The following is a 23456-nucleotide window of genomic DNA, read 5'->3' as shown; positions in this document are numbered from 1 at the left end:
AAATCTACAGAAATAAGCTTGTTCGAAAATGGCTCAAAAATCGTCACGACCACTTCCTGTACCATTTGAGAATAGCGGAAGTTTTCAAACATGTTTGGGCAGAACGGAATGGCAGACGACTTTCTGCAAAACGGCTAACTTGATGAGGCGATTGTGATTTGTATGCGATGGCTATGTACCGACAAGATATAGATTTCCAAGGATTATTCAGAAAATTAGGTGATGCAAACGTCGTATCTCTTTTTTTTTTGTTAAAAATATTAAAATTTAAATGTGAAGCATCTCTCTCTGAGTCTCTCTCTCTCTCTCTCGCTCTCTCTCTCTCTCTCTCTCTCTCTCTCTCTCTCTCTCTCTCTCTCTCTCTCTCTCTCTCTCTCTCTCTCTCTCTCTCTCTCTCTCTCTCTCTCTCTCTCTCTCTCTCTCTCTCTGTCTGTCTTCTTGTGCGTGTGACCGAAAGTAAAGGAATACATATGCTGCGCGTTTTACATGACACGCTCATACCTCTGTAATCTGTTGTGATCATACCAGGCTTGTACATAAAGCGGCCGTATGAGGAGGTTTGGGAAGTTTGAAACTGTGCCATCAGTGAGTTTGTACTGTATACATGTATGTATACAACCACAATCATGTATAATAATTGATATGCATTTGCAAGATACAGTTTTGCAGCTCGCGATCTCCATTGTGGATTCAAGAAAAGATATGGCAAAACTTTATTTCATTCACTGACTCAGTTTTAGCACATTAGGTTTGCCATGCATTGCAAAGTTAAGTGTGAGTTTAGAGGGAGCGGTTAGCGACCATGAACTCTATTACGAGACAGATATACAGGAAAAAGGGGGGGGGGGTGTAGAGGTAATTCAGGGGGAAGTGATAGCAAAGTCCCGTGGGAACGAATGCGAGGAATGGAAGAGGGTTGGAGGGCAGGGGGGAGGTGATGAGTGAAGGAGAGCATCTGGAATGAGATAACAGATAAGGGGGAGTCCGAGAGAGAGCGAGTACCGAAGTCATTAGTAGCAGCGCGGCGGCCAGCAAGCAAGTTCAGCGACTTTTTCAGTCCTGCAAACCCCCCATCCACCCCCCGGCATCCATCTATTAGTTTTTTTGTTGACGGTTCGCTGCGTGCATTGTTAAGTTGACATGTAAAATGGGTGCATGGTCGCTGTCTCAAAGTTTAATTGCTTTGAAATGGTATACATAATGGTAACCTGTTGCTAACTTGCAGGCCACAACTTGGAGGAGATTCGAATTCGAGCACTAGAGAACATAAACTCCAAACTTGAGCACAATCTGATCTGTGAACAAGATATTGTCCATGAACGTCACCTGATCATTCGTCTGTTGGAGTGGTTCAATTTTACACCATGCAACAAGAAAGAAGAAGTTCTTGGCTTGCTTTGTCGACTGTCTCAGGTTGGTTCTTTGTCAGTTTGTGTGTTATGTCATATATTATATCTGCCTTAAACAGGCATGGGAATTGTCCGAATTTTTTTTTTGTTCCGCCGAAAATGCAAAAGTGTCCGCCGAAAAAATAAAGGGGGGAGGCACACAAAAAAAGCACCGGTTACTTTGGCCTTTGCGCAAAAGCCCGCGAAAACTTTCCGTACTTTGTTCACGCACTGCTACCGCCCGCCTCAGTTATTGAACTATTATGTTTGAAAGTAAACCAGATTGCACAGATTGTGTTACAAGTTACATTTTCCTGTTTGTCTCAACAGATAAATTTTTTTACAAATTTAAACCATATATAATACATGTAAGCAAAATTTGGTACATTTTTGTACTAAAAACTCTGATTCTAAAAACAGAATTTAATGGCAAACTTGGAGCTCAGATGACACCAGATTGCACCATCTGGGTTCTTTGGAGAAAAAAAATTTCCGGGGGGGCATGCCCCCGGACCCCCCTAGTAAGGCTAGGCGCTTTGCGCCGTCGACTTGACGCTTCGCGTCTTCAGTTATAAATTTTCCGCCTTTTTTACAATTTTCAATTCCCATGCCTGCTTAAACTTAAAGTACAGTTGGACCCTCTTTTTATGACCTCCAAAAATCAAAGAAAATCAGGTCTTTCAAAATTGGTAAAAGGGGGTTCCACTGTAATACTTTACTTACTTAGGCCCTTTGCTCCCAGCGGAGCATAGGCCATTGACGACATTTCTCCATCGCACCCTGTTCTGGGCTGTTCTCTCCGCTTCTGCCCAGCTGTTGCCTTGCCTCTTCAGTTCTGCCTCTGTGTCCCGCCTCCAGCTGTTTCTTGGCCTCCCTCTCTTTCTTTTCCCCTGTGGATTCCAAGTGAGAGCCTGGCGGGTGATGCTGGATGTTGGTTTCCTAAGGGTGTGTCCAATCCAGCCCCTTTTTCTCCTACTGTAATACTTTGAAGACAATTAATGAAGTGCGGGTGCTGCTTTTGTCAATTTAAAATTTTAATGGCAGAGGCTAGCTTTTAGTTTTACATATTTTTATTGCACAAGCAATTGTAACACTACTAGTACTATACCAACAGATGAATTCCGGAAATAACTCTGGTTTGTATGGGTTATGAAACACTGAAAGAGTGAGTACCCTTGGCCTTACATTTGCGCAGACAAACATTGCCATGATATGCTTCCTGTACATGTGTTGGAGACACGCGCTCTTGCTAGTGACTGGCCTATAAGTATACTGTCACGTGGGAACGTTTCCCCACGTGACATTATATTTCCCACATGACATTGATATAGGCTAGTCACTAGTGAAAGGGCGTGTCTCAAAGAGTCAAACACGTGTACAGTAAAACCTGTCAAATAAGGACACCCTTGGGACCAGACAAAAGTGTCCTTATTCTGCAGGTGTCCTTATTAGACAGGTGCAAGTAAACGCGACAAAGTCAAGTTGAGAGAGAGAGAGAGAGAGAGAGAGAGTACTGCACATGTACATGTACATTTATAAGAAAAACAGAAGCTGTTAAGATTAAATAGAGAAACATTTATTAAATTACATATTATTACCCAACTCACATATAGCAATTAACTCTAGTTCAGTGCTGGTAACGCTGTACGCGTTCCCCTTGGTAACAAGGGAGACCACCCTAAAAAAGAGTGATCCATCCCATAATATCAGACCGATGTCCGGTCCAACATCCGTATGCGTGCGCATACGCCGCCATTTGTATCATTCTCTCTCAGCGGTTCAACTGGGAAGGACGCTCCTGATGTACGCTCCTGCTGTCTTCAGCATTTTGTCTTAGTCTTTGGCTTTGGCATCTCCCCTTGGTCGTCGCCTAACTGTTCACCTTTACCTACGCTGTGTGGTGAGATCTTTCCGTTTTGTTATAACTTTAGCGACGTTTTTTGTCGCTCGTTTTGTACTTGTGAAATTTTTCTGAAATTGTTTTTCTTTGAAATTTTTCGTGAGTTCTTTCGCTATGGCGGAGGCTGCGCTTGTTGATAGCGCCAAAAGGAAGCCTAGTTCGAGGCAGGTTTCTGACGATACGCCTCCAAAACGTAGCTCTAGGAGAGAGAAGGGCGCAGGAAAATCCGCGTCTGTTTCTTCTGATTCAACTTCTGTTAAATCTCCCGTGTTAGCAGACGTCAGTTTAACTTCCGGTCAGGCTTGTTTACGTTCTGGCAAGAGTGGTGTTTCGGGCAAAGCTTCTTCTTCTTCTGCTTCTGCTTCTGCTTCTGCCTCAACTTCAGATGGCTGCCCTGGGTTAGCGCCAACTGAAGTTGCGTCTTTATTGTTGACTTTGAGCGCTCAAGTTTCGACACTTGCGTCGGAATTATCTTCCACTAGGGAGGAATTACGAGCGCTTCCGTCTGGTGTTTCTGATGTTCTCTCCTTAGCACAGGTACGGCAGTCTCCTGCAGTTCCGGCTTCGACTTCCGCTTTGCCTTCGGCGACTGTGACTCGGGCGGATGTCCATGCTTCGCAGGATGGGAGTACCAAGTTGGTGTCTCTCCTTTATGGGACACCAGTTCAAGGTATGTCTACACCGCTCGCCGGTGTGCGAGCTCAGGGGGCTCTCTCTGGCGTTGGTAGTCGTGAGAGTTCCCACGAGCAGCGAAAGGACGAACGCCTCCGTACGTCTCTTTATGAGAATATCGGGGACCGTTTTAGTCCTCTTCCGCCCGGGGGGCAGGAAGTGGTCGGTTCTGCCGACGATAAACTGTCTGATGTTCTGCCTCCTGGCTCCGAGCTTGATCTCGAGTCGGAGTGTAGGGCGGAAGACGGGGATGCCTCAGTGGTAGAGGATTCCCAACTGAATTTGCCCGTGAAGCTGTCAGCCGCAGTGGCGTTGGCGGCGGAAACGGCGTTCAGATACTTTCCGGAAGGGGTGGTGAAGGACAAGGCTCAGCTTCACCCACCTCGTTCTGCTTTTGACGATTTCCGGAGTGCTCAGGAGCAACGGCCTCGCTACCGCTTCCGGGAATCGTCAACTATTGCCTATGAAATGGCTAACGTCTTGTGTGGTAAACGCAAACCGGCGGTGCCGTTGTTGGTTCAGCACGGCGAGGCCCCGGAAGACGTTGTCTCTTGGCTGGCTCAGCCTGGGGCTCGGGCTGCTTCCGGTGTTCCGAAGTTCAAGCTCACCCCTTATCCTGTGAATCTGATTGACTCTTTTGCTCTGCCGTCAGGGGCACTTCCGGTGACGCCGGAACTTGCTGCTTTGAGAGAGGACGGGTACAATAGGGATAGAGTTGTCCCATGTACTGACGGTTCTCTCACAGCTGTGGAGGAAGTTGGAAGGTCTTTGCTGGAGCTCACGTCCGTGTCGGAGTCTCTGCAAAGGTCTTTATCCAGATCGATTGCCACATCTCTTGATCCTTTTGAATTTCGGTTTGATGCGTCGCCGACAGATGTTTCAACACTGCTGGCTACTCTGGGCAAGGTGACTAGAGAACAGGTTACTTTGTCTGCCCGGCTGTATACTCACGCGGTGCTTTCAAGGAGATCAGCCTTCTTGACGGGGTCCAGATTTCGGGACACCGCGACTGTGGAGAGGCTGAAGGTCTCCCCTTTTGCTGAGGGGTCTCTCTTAGGGCAGGCGTCTTTCGATGCACTCCAGAAAGAGACGCAGGACGCGCGGGATGTAGCGATCGCGCGTTTGGCTTCACAGGGCTTCCAGAAGCCTCAGGGCAAGTCTCAGACTCAGGCGTTTTCTTCTGCTAAGCCTCAGACGTCTTCGTCAGGTGGTGGGAAGGCCCAGAAGCAGTCATTCTCCTCCAGGGGTAGGGGGCGTGGAGCTCCATACCCTAAGAGGGGTCAGTCTTTCGGGGGTTCCAGGGGGTCGGGGCGTAAGCCTCACCCCCAATGAAACTTCCCCGAACAACACATCCCGGTGGCCCCCGCGCTAGTTGTAGCGGGCGGCCCGTCCAGGGCCCTTTCTTCCTGGCTGCAACTGGTGGCCAGCAAGTGGGTCACGGGGATAGTGTGTTCGGGGTTCCGGCTTCTCTGGTCAGGGCAGAAGGCTCCCCTGGTCAGGATAATCCCGCCCTGCAGGGCGCCAAAGGATTTGGTGGCACGGAACGCGGTCCAGGAGGAGGTCTCGGCTCTGCTGCTCAAGGGAGCTATAGAGGAGGTCTTGGACGCGCGGTCCCCGGGGTTTTACGGCAGACTTTTTGTAGTGCCGAAAGCCTCGGGGGCGTGGAGGCCGGTGTTAGATCTTTCTCCTTTGAACAAGTTTCTGAGAGTAATCAAGTTTACCATGGAAACTCCAACTTCGGTTCGGGAGGCCTTATGGCCGGGAGATTGGGCTACGTCGATCGATCTTACAGACGCTTACTTTCACGTCCTCATACATGTCGCGGACAGGAAGTGGCTTCGCTTCCCTTGGGGCGGCAAAGCTTACCAGTTCAGGGCTCTGCCGTTCGGCCTGTCTTTAGCTCCGTGGATTTTCACGATTGTGGTCAGGCAGCTTTGCGCTCTTGTGAGACAGGAAGGCATCCGTCTCAGAGCATACCTGGACGATTGGTTAATCCTTCACCAGAACAGGGGGCTTTGCGAGGCTCATACGCACAGGGTGCTGAGCCGGGCGGCACAGCTGGGTTTCTCTGTCAACCTGACAAAATCCGAGTTGGAACCATCCCAGACGTTTACTTACCTGGGCATGGAATTCGACACGCTTCGGTGGTCTGTCCGTCCGTCTCAAAGGCGGATCGACAAGCTTCAGGGTCTGATTCGGTCTCTCTACGGAGAGAATCACGCCAGTGCAAGGGTTCTGACTTCGGTTCTGGGTCAGATGGAATCCATGGCTTCCCTCATTCCGTTGGGCAGGGTTCACAAGAGGCCTTTTCAGGCCTCCCTGCAGTCAAGGTGGGATCAGACATCCCAGGACTGGAGTGCTCCGATCGCACTGGGAACTTGGTTTCAGCAGACCACAGGTGTTTGGCTTCTTCCGGATTTGTTCCAGGGTGTTCCCATTGTTCGTCCACCGCCGGAGAGAGAGTTGTTTACGGACGCATCTCTGACGGGGTGGGGTGCTCATCTGGACGAGCACATGGTTTCGGGAGTTTGGGATTGCTCTCAGGCCTCCCTACATATCAATGTACTGGAGTTGGAGGCCGTTTCCCTGGCGCTTCTAGCGTTCAAGCCTTTCCTGGAGGGCAGTCATGTACGTCTTCACACCGACAACATGTCTGTGGCGTCGTATGTGAACAAGCAGGGGGGGACTCGGTCTCACAGTCACAGTCTTTCCGACATTGCATGTCGCATTCTCAAGTGGTGTCACGCCCAGCACATTCTGTTGTCAACAGTGTACTTGAAGGGCAGTCTGAACGTCCTTGCAGACACTTTGAGCAGAGGGGACAGGATTGTTCATTCAGAGTGGACTCTCACACACCAGTCTTTGCAGCGGCTTTGGTCGCAGATCGACAAGCCCAAGATAGATCTCTTTGCGACGAGGTTTTCGGCGAGACTGCCTCTCTTTGTGTCCCCCTTCCCGGATCCTCTGGCCTGGAAGGTGAATGCTCTGGAAGTGGATTGGTCAGATCTTCCGGCGTATGCCTTCCCTCCGTTCTGCCTCTTAGGCAAAGTCCTCAGGAAAGTGGACTTGGAGAAACCAGCGCTGGTTCTGGTCGCTCCTCTGTGGCCAAGCCAGCACTGGTTTCCCGACCTACTGCGTCTAGCAGTTCGGCCCCCAATCCCTCTCGCCCTGAAAAGAGGAGATCTCGTGCAGCCTCGGTCAGGCGTTCAGCATGAGAACCCACAGATCCTGGCCCTTCACGCGTGGATTCTGTCCGAAGCGCTTTGCGTAGGGCAGGGGCCTCTTCCCCTACTCTGAGATTCGTTGGACATGCGCATAGAAAATCGACTTCTTCGGTTTACTCATCGCACTGGGCCTCTTGGTCTAGGTGGTGCGCGCTTAATGGGGTTAAACCTCTTTCTCCTAGGTCTATTCAGGTAGCCAACCATCTGTCTTGGTTGGCTGATCAGGGGGCTTCTCCCTCTTCTATTAGGGTCCGGAGGTCGGCGATCTCTTCGACCCTCGCGCAATTAGGCCACAAAATTTCGCTCGGAGGGGTTATCGCTAGTGTTATTAAGGGGGCTGCCCTTTTAGCAGCTCGTTCAAAATCGCTTCTCCCTGCATGGGATTTGTTCCTGGTCTTACGTTTCTTAGCCTCGGATGAGTTCGAGCCTCTTTTGTCAGCCACTTTGGCCGATTTGACGCGTAAGACTGTGTTTTTAACGCTTCTCTCTACTTCTAGGAGAGGTAGTGAGGTGCATTCGTTGTCGGGTTTAGACAAGGATATTGCGTTCGAGAAGGATGGTTCCATTTCTCTCAAATTTGTTCCCGGCTTTCTCGCGAAAAACCAGAAACCTGGCCAGCTTTCTCCAATCTTGCGCATTCCACCCTTGAGCAAGATTTTGGCTCCTGGAGATCCCGATATTGCAAATTGTCCTGTGAGAGCTCTCCGATGTTACCTGTCTCGAACTCGGCCTGTTAGGTCAGAAAGTCAAAAGCTTCTTTTCATATCTTTAAACACGGCTAGGTGTAAGGATATAGCGAAGGTGACTCTGGCCAAATGGATCTCCACTCTGATCAAACGAGCATATGCCTGGTGGCTAGTGCAGTCGGGTGATGATAGGGCAGTTTTGCCTCTCACCGCGGCTAGAACCCATGAGGCGAGAGCCTGGGCATCCTCAGTGGCAGTTCTTCGGTCCGGCAAGCTAGCCGAGGTACTGGAAGCTGCGTATTGGCGCTCTGAGGACGTTTTCGTCAACTTTTACCTCAGAGACGTCGCTTCTGTCAGACAGGATGGAAGCTCCGCGCTGCCTGCCATGGTAGCGGCGGGACAAGTCCTGCGTGCTTAGTTTTGGTAAGTACCCACCACCTATAGTAGCAATCTGCTATATGTGAGTTGGGTAATAATATGTAATTTAATCCAAAATTTTAATAATAAATTTTCATTTAATTAATATACTTACCCAACTCACATCGTTTAAACCCTCCCGCCTCCCCGCTGTGGTGGTATTGGGTTCTAAAAAAAGTAGTGAGTTGGGCTTCGTTCGAATGATACAAATGGCGGCGTATGCGCACGCATACGGATGTTGGACCGGACATCGGTCTGATATTATGGGATGGATCACTCTTTTTTAGGGTGGTCTCCCTTGTTACCAAGGGGAACGCGTACAGCGTTACCAGCACTGAACTAGAGTTAATTGCTATATGTGAGTTGGGTAAGTATATTAATTAAATGAAAATTTATTATTAAAATTTTGGAATATTGACTGTTGTAAAACAAGTTTCAGGCATGGTACTCTCAAAAACGAAAAAAAGAAAGAAAAAAAAATCTGCTGATTGACTTGAGATTATTTTTTCTTACTCAAGCCTTGTTATCTTTCACTTATATCCCTCTCAGCTTCAAGGAGAGGGCACTAAACACATTTAAATTAGTAAAAAGTCGCCTGAGCGGCCCCTTGGACCCCCGGCTTTATTTCAGCTGAAACTGCCATTCCTTCAGTACCATGCCTGAGTTTAAAAACTTGTGATAATGCATGTTTCAGCTACTAGGTAGGCTACTGCCCTGCCTTTGATCTGGCCGCACAGACAGATTTCCACTCTGTTAAACTCGGTCACTGACCGGTCACTGACCCCCATGCAGGAAGTGTTTCCTCTCTCAGATATGACAGGGGAACCACCTCTCATGGCAAAAACTGGGTCATTGACCCCTGGGAAGAAGGTCGTGTCTTTTAACAAGGCCACCCAGCTATCACAATGCCTTTGATCTGGCCGCACACACTTATTATGGACCCAAAATACGTGTCCGCGTCCGTAATGCCGAGGTGGCCGTAACGTACAGGTGTTTTACAGTGTAAAGCAGTCCGTGCCGAGACTGACTGTCCGTATTCTGCGAGTGTCCGCTAAGTCCAGTGACCGTATTTGACAGTTTTCACTGTACAGGAAGCACATGGCAATGTTTGTCTGCACAAATTGAAGGGCATTCACTCTTTCACAACCCGTGCAAACCCGACAGAGTTATTTCCGAAAATCTTCTGTTGGGATCAAACTTGATCTGCATTGCCTTTATTTACTCTTTTGTTAATTGTGAATCACTGAATGTGACTTCTCAATCTGATCAAGCGTACTGGTTATAGCTTGTATTGATCATTTGATGGTGAGTTTTTCCAAAACAATAACGCAAGTAAATGAAGTATTCAGCAGCAACAATGGCAAATGTTTGGTTGATAATTACACATTAACATGCTTCCATGTGAAACTTCGAGGTCGTCATCGTGGATTGACGCCCCGTCGCTTCAATTAGACTTTGGGAGGGCGTCAATCCACGATGAAGACCGAGAAGTTTCAAATGGAAGCATGTTAATGTTATTGTAATTCAATCTGACAACGATCTCTTTCCTGCTTTCATGCGATGGTAAACAGACAGAATTGGTTCTGTTCTGTTCACACACTACTTTCAGTCCACCTACCTGCAAGGGTCAAGTCCCAAGAAATATGTCTCTGTATTCCTATATTATCACTCTGCTCCTGTTTTGTTTTCCTTCACATACATTTTCCCTTCTTTTTTGACGGGTTTCTGGACAGCAAACTCTAAACCAAATTCTTTTCATCACAAAAGCAATCTTTGGAATTGACTGACGTAGTCCGGAAGAATTCATGCATCAACTTATGTCATGTATTCGACGTCATCACTTCGCATACCTTATTGTCTCGGTATTTCGTTGGCCTTAATATTTCCTGCTTTTAAAATGACCCTCAAAGCTCTCCGAGACTAGTTGAGGTTGTATCAATGCGCCTCGCCGGCAGGTGGTTAATGGCTTTTTTAGCGAGTGGTTATCGACAATTAATGACTGGTAATTTTTAATGAGTTGGGGCATTCTGACCAATCACAGGATCTGTTTCATTAAAACGCCAACTTGATTGAATTACAATATTAATTAATATTGATTATGATAAATTAAATATATTGCAGAAATTAAATATATTGCAGCACTGGGGAGCGGCAGAGTTGATACAAGGTGTGAGAGGCATTGAATTCTTGACTCAACTCAGGGAGGATGTTGGAAGCAGCCTTAAGCCCATCGTTGATCAGATCCTGGAGAATGTTATGCGCCTTCCAGAGGTCAAGGGCCAGGAACATGCACCAGAGTGTATCTACCATAAACCAGTTGACAGTGGTTTGTATTTAGTTTGCAACTGCTGCTGTATTGATTGAACATGTGTTGAGTTTTGTCTGAATCAGTGAATGCTAGTCGCTACATGTATGTAGGAGATGGCCGAAAGCCCAAGAAACATAAATGAATTATGCTTGAAAAGAAAGATGAATTAAAATCAAATTATGTTCAGAACAGGAGGTGTAACAGTAACAGTTGTGTTTCTTCAAAGTAGTACATCCTGAATTTCTCTGTATGCATATACATGTGGATAACGTGTAACACTAACAACTCATAAGTAAAATAGCTTCAAAATGGTAACGCATATATATATGTATCACTAGATGATTACCCGCTTCGGCAGGTACCGGCTTTGCCGGGATACCCGGCGAACCGGCTTAGCCGGGAAGAAGTAGGGCTGAATACCCGGCTTTGCCGGGAAGAAGTAGAGATGCCGGAATGAAAGCGTTGTGGACAGTGACCTTCTAAAAATAGTAACGGGAATATCCGGCTTCGCCGGGATGAAAGCGTTGTGGACAGTGACCTTCTAAAAATAGTAACGGGAATATGGATTGACGCCACACGAAGGAAGGGAGATAAACGCAAAACACTGGAGAAGATAAGGAAGAGTTACTGGGAATGGATCTGGGAAGATGAACAGAAAAACCAAAATCGGTTCAGCGCTGCGCGCTGAGAGCACGTGTTGAAAATTTTCATCGACCAGGTTGTGTCCGGGGTCTACCTGAATATGCCCACCAAATTTGAAGCAGATCCATCGAGAACTTTGGTCGTGCATCGCGAACACACACACACAAACACACACACACACACACACACACACATACGCACACACACACACACAGAGACAGACACAAGTCGTATATATATATTCTAAAGTAGTACAGGTACTTGTGGGTTTTTTCTCCTGTTTTGCATCCATAGAACTGTAAAAATGATGACATTTTAATTGAGATCTAACTACTTTCTGTCAGATTCAAATCGCTTTTCATTACACTGGAACCCCCGTTTTAAGAACTTTGGCTTCACAAATCAGAAAAAATCCAGTCTTAAAATGGGGGTAATTTTACAGAGGTTATGAACAGAAAGTCTGAGAAAACAAGGTCTCAAAAAGGAGGGAGTCTTCATTTGAGGGTCTTAAAAGGGGGTTCCACTGTATTGTCTTTTCCTCTGTTTACAGCATTGTGGGGTAACACGCTGACATCTGTCGATGAGGCCAGCAGATCTCGTGTCTCCACAGCAGCTGCGTCAAGCCTGCCGTCCGTCACGGCAGAGAAACTTGGTTACCATGACAATGTGCAGCAAGGCTATTTTGAGGACGGAACAGAGGGGAAGGTTCCGCAGGGGCCCCAACCAGATCTCAGTGAGTTGGGCTTAAGTTGATCAGGTTTCCAGAATAATTTGTTTTATCAGTTTCAACTATTTCCCTGATTGAATATCTTGTTCTCAAATATATTTCATAGCAAAATAAGTGCAAAGCTAAAGGTGTGTGATCAGTTCAGTGAGGTAAGATGCCTTTCCAGCGTTAACTTTTGATGTCCATGTCCCACTTTGAGATTCCTGTGTGACGGGAATGCCGTCAACACGATAAAGTTTGCAGCAGCAAAGGCAATCCAGAATGGAATCTGGATTGTCATTGCAAATGCCAGCTTTTCCCCGTATGTCATAATGCATGAAAATGATGTAGTTAGGATTTCCGTAAGGAATGAGTTTTAGTTTCGATATGGGCGATGGCCGCCATGTTGTTTTATCAGCAAGTTAGATGCTGGGAATAAGACGAAAAGTTAACAAACCTGTTATTGTAGCGTTAGTTGAATAGTTGAACGTTTTAAGCAGTAGGAGAAGTTATAATAAATATGTTCCCGGGTCATTAGAGCCCGTTTTAAAGCTCGGTAGGAGACACGATCGGCTTAGCGACCGATGAAAGTTGTGTTCTAACGAACAACGGTCTGCCGACCGGAACAGACGAGATGTTGATCTAGTGGGCGATTGAAGCTCTTTTGAATAGAATAAAATTGTAGAACAAGCAAGTGTATTGAAATGTTAATGAAACGATGTCTGCGGACATCGTAATTGTAGGGAAAGTAGGGATAATGAGGGATTATGTTTTACTGCGGATGATTCCGCGAGAGAGTCGGCCATTGTTGCTAATTTAGCCAATGCGAAACATCAGGACATTATTTTAGAGTTACTAGGTTAGAAGGGGTATAAAAGATCGGAGCGCAGAAAGGTCGTTAGGTTTTGCAGGATAAATTTGACAGAGTAGGGTAAATTGCTAGCAGTAAAGAATCTTGAGATTCTCTTTCATTCAAATAGGCAGAGTAGGAGTACGATTAGTTTCAAAGGACGATCATTACCACTCGGGCCAGTCGAATTGTCTGGTTCCGAGCGATCCAAAAGTTAGGTTAGGAGAAAAATCATCGTAGACAGATAGAAACTAAACCAAATCGGACCGGGTAGGTCCGACAAACTTAGGTAGTTAGGCGACAGTAAACCTAGTGGAAGTACATGTGCGTTGGTTAAACCCATTGCAGTCGGGTTCGGACATCGTCTTGTACATTCCTAAGTAGGAGTAGCATTTTGAGATTAGGGCCAAAAATATCGTTGACGAGATAAGGGCCGAGGCCTGGGTCTCCCAAGGATCAAAAATAGCAGTAGGAAGTCTCAGACTATCCCTTTAATAAACCTTTAGCCTGGTGAGGAAAGAACTGTTCTTCCGTTTACAGCCAGGAAAAATAAGTAGCATCCCTGTTGAAATTCTAGACACCCAACTTTAGCTAGTTAGGGAACAAACATATCCTGTATGGGATCAAGGATTAGTTAGCTAGGCGTCAGACTGCAGAACCTCATCTTAGATAGATTCGGGGGTTGGGAGAATAGGTATTTTAGATGACATCTTACTTGAGCGAAAGCGTGTGCCTGTAAGGTGAATTTGGTATCATGTAATTTGTATTTGACTTACCATTTTATGCTGGTCGTTTGACCGTTTTGATAAATAAACCTGCTCGAAATATTACAACCCATGTGTGGACTCCCTTCATGTTTGATTGGTGTTCAAGTTGATTGAGTTCCTGTTCAGTTCATAGAATTAAGTGTTGACCAGTCAAGCCGGAATCTTAGGAAAAGCAAAGAGATAGCAATAGACTAGGGTTAGATTTGCATTGCACTAGGAGATAGGGAAAACACAACGCGAGGTAACATCATAAAAGAAAAATAACATCAACTGCATGCACTAGTCTGCAACGCTGGGCAGAGAGAAACATATAGGCAAATTTATCTCTCTCTGTTCCTCTTTACAACTTTTACTAGTTCTCGCCGGCAATTAGCTTAGAAACAACAACATAGTAAGCTGTAGAATTAGGAGAACTGCCACAACTGTATTGTAAACGCGCACACATATATATGTACAGTATTGGATAAACCTCTCTTTGTTCAATGATTGAAAGAAAAGACTGTTTTTACTGTAGGAAACACTCAGTGGTGGTGACTATCACTGTAATCTTGTTCTTCTTCCTCGTTTGCTTCTTCAAACATCCTCTCCTGTGGCTTGTACGAATATGGTTTATTTACCCCCTTCTGCAGTTTGATCATAGTCTTTCAGGGTATTATTTTGACAGACATTAAAGTGCTACTGTTTTTGGTATTTAGAATCCAGGAAAGGCCACAAAATCACCTTTAAAATGCCAAAATTTGTTTTGGGCTGGTGGTGACCCTGGTGGGGTCTGTGCGACCCCTGGACCCCTGCCTTGTACTTTTCAGTCAATTCACTTTTTCTAGGTTACACCCATGTAGGTTTATAGTGGTCATAATTGCAGTGTCATAAGTACACATGTATCTATAATCTATTGTAGGCAGATGATCTAAAGGATATGTACATCATTAACATCATTAGCACGTTTTCGTATTATGGACCTCAGTTATGGAATTCACTCCCCTTTCAATTACGTCACTCTCCATCCATTTCATCTTTTAAGTCCAATTTGAAAACTCACTTGTTCCAACAACATTACGGATAGTTCCTTAGTATAGAGTCTGGGGATGTGAGATGTGCATGATGTGTTGTTTGAATCTGACAGTGATTGTATGATTTTTGTATACATGTATTGTTGTCACGCGCTTTGAACTTCTGATAAGGCGCTTTATAAATGCCCGTTATTATTATTATTATTATTATTATTATTATAATGATGTATGTTGTCTGCAGGGCCAGAGCAAACAACGGTTGGCTTCAAGATGTCCACATTTCCTTGGTTGCCACTCACAATGACTGACCGCCATGTTATTCAGTCAACAAACAGGTTTGTGCATTTATGATTTTTTAGTAATTCTATGTTGAAGAAGAGTGTGGAATTAGAAAGGAAAGTGAGAAATACCAGAATGAAATGAGCTTTTCAGTCAGTTTTGGAGGGAACAGTCTTAATACGTTGTTTGTCTCTCCAGTATTTATGAGCATGTTATCAAAGCGTACATAGGAAATTGCAGACAGTATGGCTGTTGTCGTTTCACAGAGCATTGATTAGAATTGCGGTCATATGTTTCGCAGGTCTCTCCAGAGTAGGGACATCACCATGCTCACAAGTGCATGTGAGTTCCTCAGCGATGTCGTCTTTCAAGATTTTCCAGCAGAGATTTTCATCCAGCGACCTCAGATTGTCAACGTAAGTAATCTGTTCTGGGTTGGCCTTATATTTGACGTTCAGGTTTAGGTGGGCTTTTAATGTGCTGAGCAGTTCTGAACCCATGTGTGTGTTTGTTTGTTTGTTCAAATGCTCTCACCACAAACAATTGAATGTGTTTGAGTGTGTAGTGGATGCGGGATATCAGTTTCCATGAAATCCAGCCAAATTCTAGAGATCATTAAAAAGGTTTAGATGTTAAGGAACAGAACTGTATGCATGCTTTGGTAGTTTCAATGATACAATATTTGTTTTTCTTTCTGCAGAGTCTCCTGTCGCTGGTGGGCCTGGGTCAGAGTGGGGATACAAGGCTTGTTGTGTGTGCTGCCAGAACTTTGTCAGATCTCTGCCGCTGTCTGCAGAGTCGCATTAGATATTACCAGGATCCAGTGCTTTACACACCAAAACAAGGTGACACTGAGCACCTGTGTAGTACTCGAGTTGTCCTGAGTGTTTTTTCTTTTTGCGAAGTTGCATAATGAAAACATGAAACTGTTGTTGTTATTGATTTGTGTTCAGGTGTATGACTTTCTTGTGTATCTTAGTCCTCCCCATGTTGTTCTTGATTGATTTTGCTTGAGTTAGCATAAATCAGTAACCTGAATAAGTATGGTGTGTGTTTGTCTGTTTGTGTGTGTGTGTGTTTGTCTGTTTGTGTGTGTGTGTGTGTTTGTCTGTTTGTGTGTGTGTGTGTTTTTAAAGAATTTAACAAAAATACTTTTTGTCTTAACTTTTTCACCACTATACTTTTTCAGCTTTCTGGAAAAAAGTTGTTGATTGTCATGAATTTCGATTCCTGTAGCATACACACATTTAACTCCGATCTGTCTCCCGCATGTTCGTTCCCTCTCATACAGAAATTGCAATCCAAACACAGAAATAGATATATAAATAAGTATGTTGATCAACAACTACGGTACAAATCACAGGAACACACACAATCAACCATAATGTCTACATATCAAATGTTCATAGGGCGGGGATGTAGCTCAGTCGGTAGCGCGCTGGATTTGTATCCAGTTGGCCGCTGTCAGCGTGAGTTCGTCCCCACGTTCGGCGAGAGATTTATTTCTCAGAGTCAACTTTGTGTGCAGACTCTCCTCGGTGTCCGAACACCCCCGTGTGTACACGCAAGCACAAGACAGAGTGCGCACGAAAAAGATCCTGTAATCCATGTCAGAGTTCGGTGGGTTATAGAAACACGAAAATACCCAGCATGCTTCCTCCGAAAGCGGCGTATGGCTGCCTAAATGGCGGGGTAAAAACGGTCATACACGTAAAAGCTGTGGGAGTTTCAGCCCATGAACGAACAAACAAACAAACAAAATGTTCATAAACATAACGATCCACATTAGCTAGATTTAGAGACAAGAACAAAGCCCACCACTTTCTCTTCACCACCTCATTTTCTCTTGCCCGCTGGGATGCGCGCGCACAACGAAACTCAACAGTGCGTGTTAAAAAGTGTCGCGGTTTAGACTGACGCCAGCAGAGAAGTTCTGTTCGCAGAAGAAGCGCGATGTGTGTTATGTGCGATTAATTTGCAACCCGAAGCTGTACTCATACAATTTATAACTGTTCAAAGTGAGACAGTTCACAAATTAAGGTCTGCCCTATAAATATAAGTATTCTATTTATATTAGGGAAGAAATAGAACTCTAAAGTCGTGAAGCCGTCATCTTTGATTTTCCGAGGCGCAACCTAGGCAAATGTATGCTACAGAAATGCAGTGAAAGATCGACTTTAGCGTCCACTCCAGACCTTAAAGTAGGAAGATATGAACAGTTAAAATAACGATCAGGTAACCTATATCCAATAGATTAAAGGTTTCCATACAGAAATAACCAAAACATGATTACAAAGTCCACGAAAGTAGATTCGTAGAATCGCCCAAATCAACGAAAGTCGTTTGTATTTTTGGTGTGAACTTCGTTTCACCGCCAACCGGAAATGACGTGTACGGCTGTACGCAACATTTGTGATGTAGCACTTCCTTATATGGCACGAAACGAATGTGGTTGGTTGAAAAAAGCCTGTACTAAATAAGCCTATTGACTAGTAATTCCTCAACGAGGCGCACATAACACACAAACACAGTAGTCCGAAGATGATGTCCAGAAATTCCTTGAAACTTGAAAGAATTCTCTTTCAATTGTCGATGACAATTACACAATAATAATAAATATAAAGTCCGGTCACAAATATACCTCACGCTGCACAACACCTACGGCTACTCTGCTGAAGAAAACTATGTAGAGGAAGGATGATTATAGACTTGACAGAACAAGTACACCACCGGGCGGTCTGTCCACAGACTAGCACCGGTCTCCCGCGTAGTGGTGGCAAAACCCTCTGGCTGCCTGCGTCATCTCCTCCAGACCCTAAAACAAAGCTAGTAGACTAAAAAGGCTATGACCTCACAAATACAATATGAATAACTCAAATTGATAAGTTATTCCCAGTCTTACACGGACATACGTAAAGCATCTTCTAAGTGACCGAACAATGATAAACAGTTACAGAAATGTAAAGCGGTTTATAAACGATGGCATACACTAAAGAATTACATATATACGTTCTATAATAAAACGGTTCGCTCACCAAGGTCCTCGGTCCAAGGGTCTAGTCTATTCAAGTCTGTGTATCAAACATCCAGCGATGTAACCCCAACAGGTACAACAAGCAGACTGACTAGTTAGACTCTGGACATAGCGCAAGTAAAAAGGAGCTCACACACACGCACATGAAACCCACGTTTCACGTGAAGTTAACTACATACGGCAGTAATGCGTATAGTATGTTGGTTATGTTTGGTCATAGTATGTTTGCTTATGTTTGGTCGTTATCTTTGCCTGTGCGTGTATTGTATGCTTGGTCGTTTTCTTTGCCTGTGCATGTATAGTTTGTTGGTTATGTTTGGTCGGTTTCTCTGCCTGTGCTTGTATAGTATGCTTGGTCGATGTATGTATTGTAAAGCGCTAAGAGTAGACATTTTTCTAGAATAGCGCTATAAAAGTTTGCATTATTATTATTATTATTAATGCTGCTTCGGCAGGGCTGTTACTATAGATCTGTAACAGTGCAGTTGTACAGAATTATAAATTCGTGACATTAATGTAAGCACCGAGAAGGTGGTGGTGATTTCTGGTAGTGATGGCATTTTTGTTCTTTCCCCTGTATTCAGACTTCAGCTCCTCTTCTCCATCCACATTTTCTCTGACTGGCAGCTCATCCAGCCAATCGGTGCACTCCACAGACACACGGCCATCTTTGATTGGCTTGAGTGGTAGACGTCACCGTGGTGATGGTAGAGATGGTGACTCCTCCAGTTCAAGCAGGTTAGTACTTTTCACTGATGGCCTCCTAATCAGAAGGTCGTGAGTTCGATTCCCGGTCGCTGCCGCCTGGTGGGCTAAGGGTGGAGATTTTTCCGATCTCCCAGGTCAACTTATATGCAGACCTGCTAGTGACTTAACCCCCTTCGTGTGTACACACAAGCACAAGACCAAGCGCTCACGGAAAAGATCCTGTAATCCATGTCAGAGTTCGGTGGGAACACGAAAATACCCAGCGTATGCTGCCTAAATGGCGGGGTAAAAATGGTCATACACGTAAAGTTCCACTCGTGTTAAAACCATGAGTGAACATAGGAGTCTAGGCCCATGAACAAAGAAGGAGTACTTTTCACTTTGGCAATTCTTTCTTTTTTAAATGCTGAGATTTGACGGTTCACAGATTCTGCTATGTGTACAGTGTTTTTACTCACATCTTGACTATTGTAAGCTTGACTTTCATTGGTTGACTTGGAATTATTGTTGTTGAATTCATTAGGCACTGTGACAGTTGCCTTCTTTTTGTACATTTTACTGTAGTTCTGTGTGTTATGTTTGTGTATATTTTTCACTGGGCGTTTGAATGTGTCACCACAATTAATTCCACCCATGTTTGATTTCCTAGTGTTGTTTTTGAAACTTATAATGCAGATGTATCTTTGTTGTTATTGTTGAAATACACCAGCCTCTCCCCACTTTCGCCAAAAAGTTAACTCTTCCGTTGCATGTTCATTCATGGAGACCAAACTTTATCACTGCACTGTCTCTTATTCTAACCATGACAAAGTTTAGTGAACGTCACACCCCTGTTCTCTTCTCACAGAGACTCCAGTGTAGGAGCCGAGTCCCCAGCTGGTGGGGGTGGAGGCAGGGAAACTGACATGGAGGAAATGGACAACCTTCAGTTCTTGCAGATGACACTGCCGCAGTTTGCTGCCACACTGCTCCAGCAGACGCTGCAGTCGCTGCGCACTCAGAGTCAGGCAGTTGCCACGGAACTCTTGAGGCTGGGGTTCGAATCCTGGAAAATCTTGGCTGTGGTTATGGGAGACGAGGTGTGGACCAGCGGGTCAGAGTCTGCCAGGGAGCTGGTAAGTTTAGGGATCGGATCTTGTAGTTGTAGTGGGTTTGCTGACAAGTGTGTGGGAGCATGAAAATATGCAGAAAAATCTTTCTTCTTATTTTTTTTATTATATTTTTTTAGAAAAGTTAGCATTTTCCTTGAAAATTTTTCATGATTTATGTCATTACCATCCGAATTACGAAATCAGATCAAGACAGTTTCTGTTATTTGGTTTTGGTGGGTTCTCTAACAGACAGGTATAGACTAACATATGCTTGTATACTCTGACACTTTCATGGACAGATAGAATAAAGCCAAGAGAAGAAGAATTAAGAACAAAACACGTCACTTTAGGGAGTATAGGCAACAGATTATGACTTGGTTTTAAGATGTTCGGTAAAATATTGGGGAACAAGAGATGACACAGTTCTGCTAGCTACAGGTATAACAAACAATTCCCGTTTTTGGGAACATGTTATTAGATCTATGTATTTTTGTTAATACGAAAGAAAATGTTATATTAACAGAACATGATGTGTTGTTTGGTTATTTACCAGGAATGCATACCCCAACAAACAAAATTATAAATCATATTTTGTTGATAGCAAAATTGTGTATTTGTAAGTTTAGATATGGTAGGCCTATTGATTTAAATGTAATGTTTAATTGCGAATTTGGGTTGAGACGTTTGAGTATTTTGTAATTGAAAATGTGCATATGCATATGTATGTGTGTGTGTGGATTCATGAGTATGTTGATGTCGCAAATTTTGACACCGCAGACACAACCGCATAGATTAATACATTCTTGTCCATTTATGTATTATAAGAATTCGCGCCAAAAGTAAATGTTAAATGTGCTGTGCCACAGATTAATGTACAGTTAAACATACAGATACCAAGTGTGTGTTATATAATGTTATTGTTTATCGATTAGAAGGGCACGCTTAAGCGTCTTCCCAAAAGTAAAAAAACAAAAACAAAAAAAACAAAACAAATTCCCATCCAGAAATCTGAAATTCCTAAATTTGAAAATGGTTTCAGTATTGCAATGAAGAAAGTTGTTTGAAATCATGTGTACATCTTTTTGCATATGGTTGCATGTAGTGGCTCCAGATAGTGAAATAATAACTGAAATACTCTAGTGGTTCGCCCCCTGGACCGAAACACAGGCACTGTTCTTTGTCCTTGGCCGCGCCAAATACCTTGCAGCCTTTTATACCCTTCTTTTTTTCTCTCATGATTTTCTGTTTTCCTCAGTTTCATCCCGTTATCTATCGTACCCCTTTCGACTTGTTGCAGGTATCGAAGCTGAAAAGCTGCTTGGAGACATCGGCAGCCTTGATGGACTACCACCATCACAGTCGTTGCGGCAACTCCAACACAACCAATGACCAAGGGGATCTTGCTCACCATCGCCAGGTGTATCTTGGGGTGGCCAGTCTCTTGTCACACCTCCTGCACCTCCTTCCATACCACCAGGTTCGTGGACACGGCAAATTAAGCCTGCAGTTAAGTTGGTCTAGGGTGGGAGGTGAGGAGAACAGAAGGGGGCTGGGGCGGAAACATTCTTGAACCCCTCAATGGGGGAGACGAGTGCTAGCGGCAGTGTGTGAGATAAGCGAACTGTAGGAGGGTGCCAGTCGTCGGTCGCGCTAAGATTGATGCTACGGGCGTCGGTGCCACGGCCTTATCAGGAACGGATTTGTTTATGGTAGCTGTCCTTTAGCGTCACTGGCAGCGCTAATTATACAACCGCGCAAAACAATTAAAAGCCCTTGCACTGGACTAGAGTAAAAACATCCAAATTCTTTTGAAAAATCCAAGGCTGCGAATCTGTGAACTTTCAGTAGACTCTAAACACGACTATTTTTGTCAATATCAAGCCTGAAAAAGAAAGTTGATTACAATAAAAAGTTTGACTTTTAATTAATCACAGACAGACAATACAGTGTTAATACCAAAAAAATAGTTGATGGGGATGATGGCTGCATGAGTGTATTAAAGATCCATGCACAAATTTGAACTACCTCAGTTACCTGTGACCTGCAAGGGGCGGTGATCTTAGTACTCCCAGTTATCATCTACTGCATCAGAATTACACAATATCAACACACCCGATTGTGTATTTCTGGTCTCTAACAACTGAGGCTCTTGTCACTCTTTCTCGAAAGCGTCTGCAAAGACCGTCAAGAAGAAAAGTGTGTTCTGCTAATGTATGTACACTATACATGATGACAACACACACGTCAATTCATTGCACACATAAACTGTTCATTTCACTGAAGAGGAGAGTGCAAGGACCACATACACACACTACATACACATCACAGCCACACAAACTACAGTCCAGCAGTATCCAAACTAATTGCGGAACAATCACAAGAACAGATAGCTGTGCAGTTACAACCAAACTCTGGGAGCGGTGAAGAGGGGAAGCAGGCGAGGAATTCGGTCAGGTCAACCCTGGGTCACGGAAGCTGGCAGCAGCAACTAAACTGTTAGCGCTCAGAAGAAATTCGCATGCCGTGTGGATGGAATCACATGACGTGAAAATAAATTGTACAGTGGAACCCCCATTTTAAGACCCCCCAATTTAAGACTCCCTCCTTTTTAAGACCTGATTTTCTCAGTTGTTTGGAGGTCTTAAAAGAGGGGTTCGGACACCGAGGAGTGTCTGCACACAAAGTTGACTCTGAGAAATAAATCTCTCGCCGAACGTGGGGACGAACTCACGCTGACAGCGGCCAACTGGATACAAATCCAGCACGCTACCGACTGAGCTACATCCCCGCCCTGTTGGTTTAATCTGCTTATTTGTACGGGCAGGCAGTAGAGGTGATACCTGATCAGCTTCACGCTGGCCTCGGCACGGTGTTGTTTGACGAGAGTCTGGCCCTGAGCTACCCACAATGCCATGCAGTCCTGATGCACTTTGCTCAGCTTCTGGAGCTGGAGGAGTATCGGAACTTCTGTCAGACCGTCCACGTCCGTCAGTCCATGGTGGACACCTGTAGATTCGTGCTGGAGGCCGAGTCTAAGGTAAGCACTTCTGTCAGACTGTTCACATCCGTCAGTCCATGGACGACACCTGTAGATTCGTGCTGGAGGCCCAGTCTAAGGTAAGCACTTCTGTCAGACTGTTCACATCCGTCAGTCCATGGAGGACACCTGTAGATTCATGCTGGAGGCCCAGTCTAAGGTAAGCACTTCTGTCAGACTGTTCACATCCGTCAGTCCATGGACGACACCTGTAGATTCGTGCTGGAGGCCCAGTCTAAGGTAAGCACTTCTGTCAGACTGTTCACATCCGTCAGTCCATGGTGGACACCTGTAGATTCGTGCTGCAGGCCCAGTCTAAGGTAAGCACTTCTGTCAGACTGTTCACATCCGTCAGTCCATGGTTGACACCTGTAGATTCGTGCTGCAGGCCCAGTCTAAGGTAAGCACTTCTGTCAGACTGTTCACATCCGTCAGTCCATGGAGGACACCTGTAGATTCGTGCTGGAGGCCCAGTCTAAGGTAAGCACTTCAGTCAGATTGTTCACATCCGTCAGTCCATGGACGACACCTGTAGATTCGTGCTGGAGGCCCAGTCTATGGTAAGCATTTCTGTCAGACTGTTCACATCCGTCAGTCCATGGTTGACACCTGTAGATTCGTGCTGCAGGCCCAGTCTAAGGTAAGTACTTCTGTCAGACTGTTCACATCCGTCAGTCCATGGTTGACACCTGTAGATTCGTGCTGCAGGCCAATTCTAAGGTAAGAACTTCTGTCGG

At 45.0% G+C, this 23456-nt stretch overlaps 1 protein-coding gene across 1 annotated transcript; it reads left to right on the top strand.

Moving 5' to 3' along the window:
- Nucleotides 1-83: 83 nt before the first annotated feature.
- LOC138965182 (rotatin-like) lies at nt 84-23358 on the top strand. Its single transcript, XM_070337339.1, has 13 exons — nt 84-219; nt 1226-1413; nt 10427-10613; nt 11788-11970; nt 14812-14905; nt 15151-15265; nt 15550-15694; nt 18468-18621; nt 19439-19706; nt 20980-21159; nt 22507-22719; nt 22897-22959; nt 23335-23358. The coding sequence occupies exons 1-13, from the start codon at nt 168-170 to the stop codon at nt 23356-23358; spliced, it is 1866 nt and encodes a 621-aa protein (XP_070193440.1). The 5' UTR covers nt 84-167.
- Nucleotides 23359-23456: the final 98 nt, after the last annotated feature.

This window comes from Littorina saxatilis, linkage group LG1 (assembly GCF_037325665.1).
Source record: "Littorina saxatilis isolate snail1 linkage group LG1, US_GU_Lsax_2.0, whole genome shotgun sequence".
Classification (NCBI taxonomy): domain Eukaryota; kingdom Metazoa; phylum Mollusca; class Gastropoda; order Littorinimorpha; family Littorinidae; genus Littorina; species Littorina saxatilis.
The sequence above is the reverse complement of the archived record's forward strand: the minus strand, read 5'-3'. Positions and strand labels throughout refer to the sequence as shown.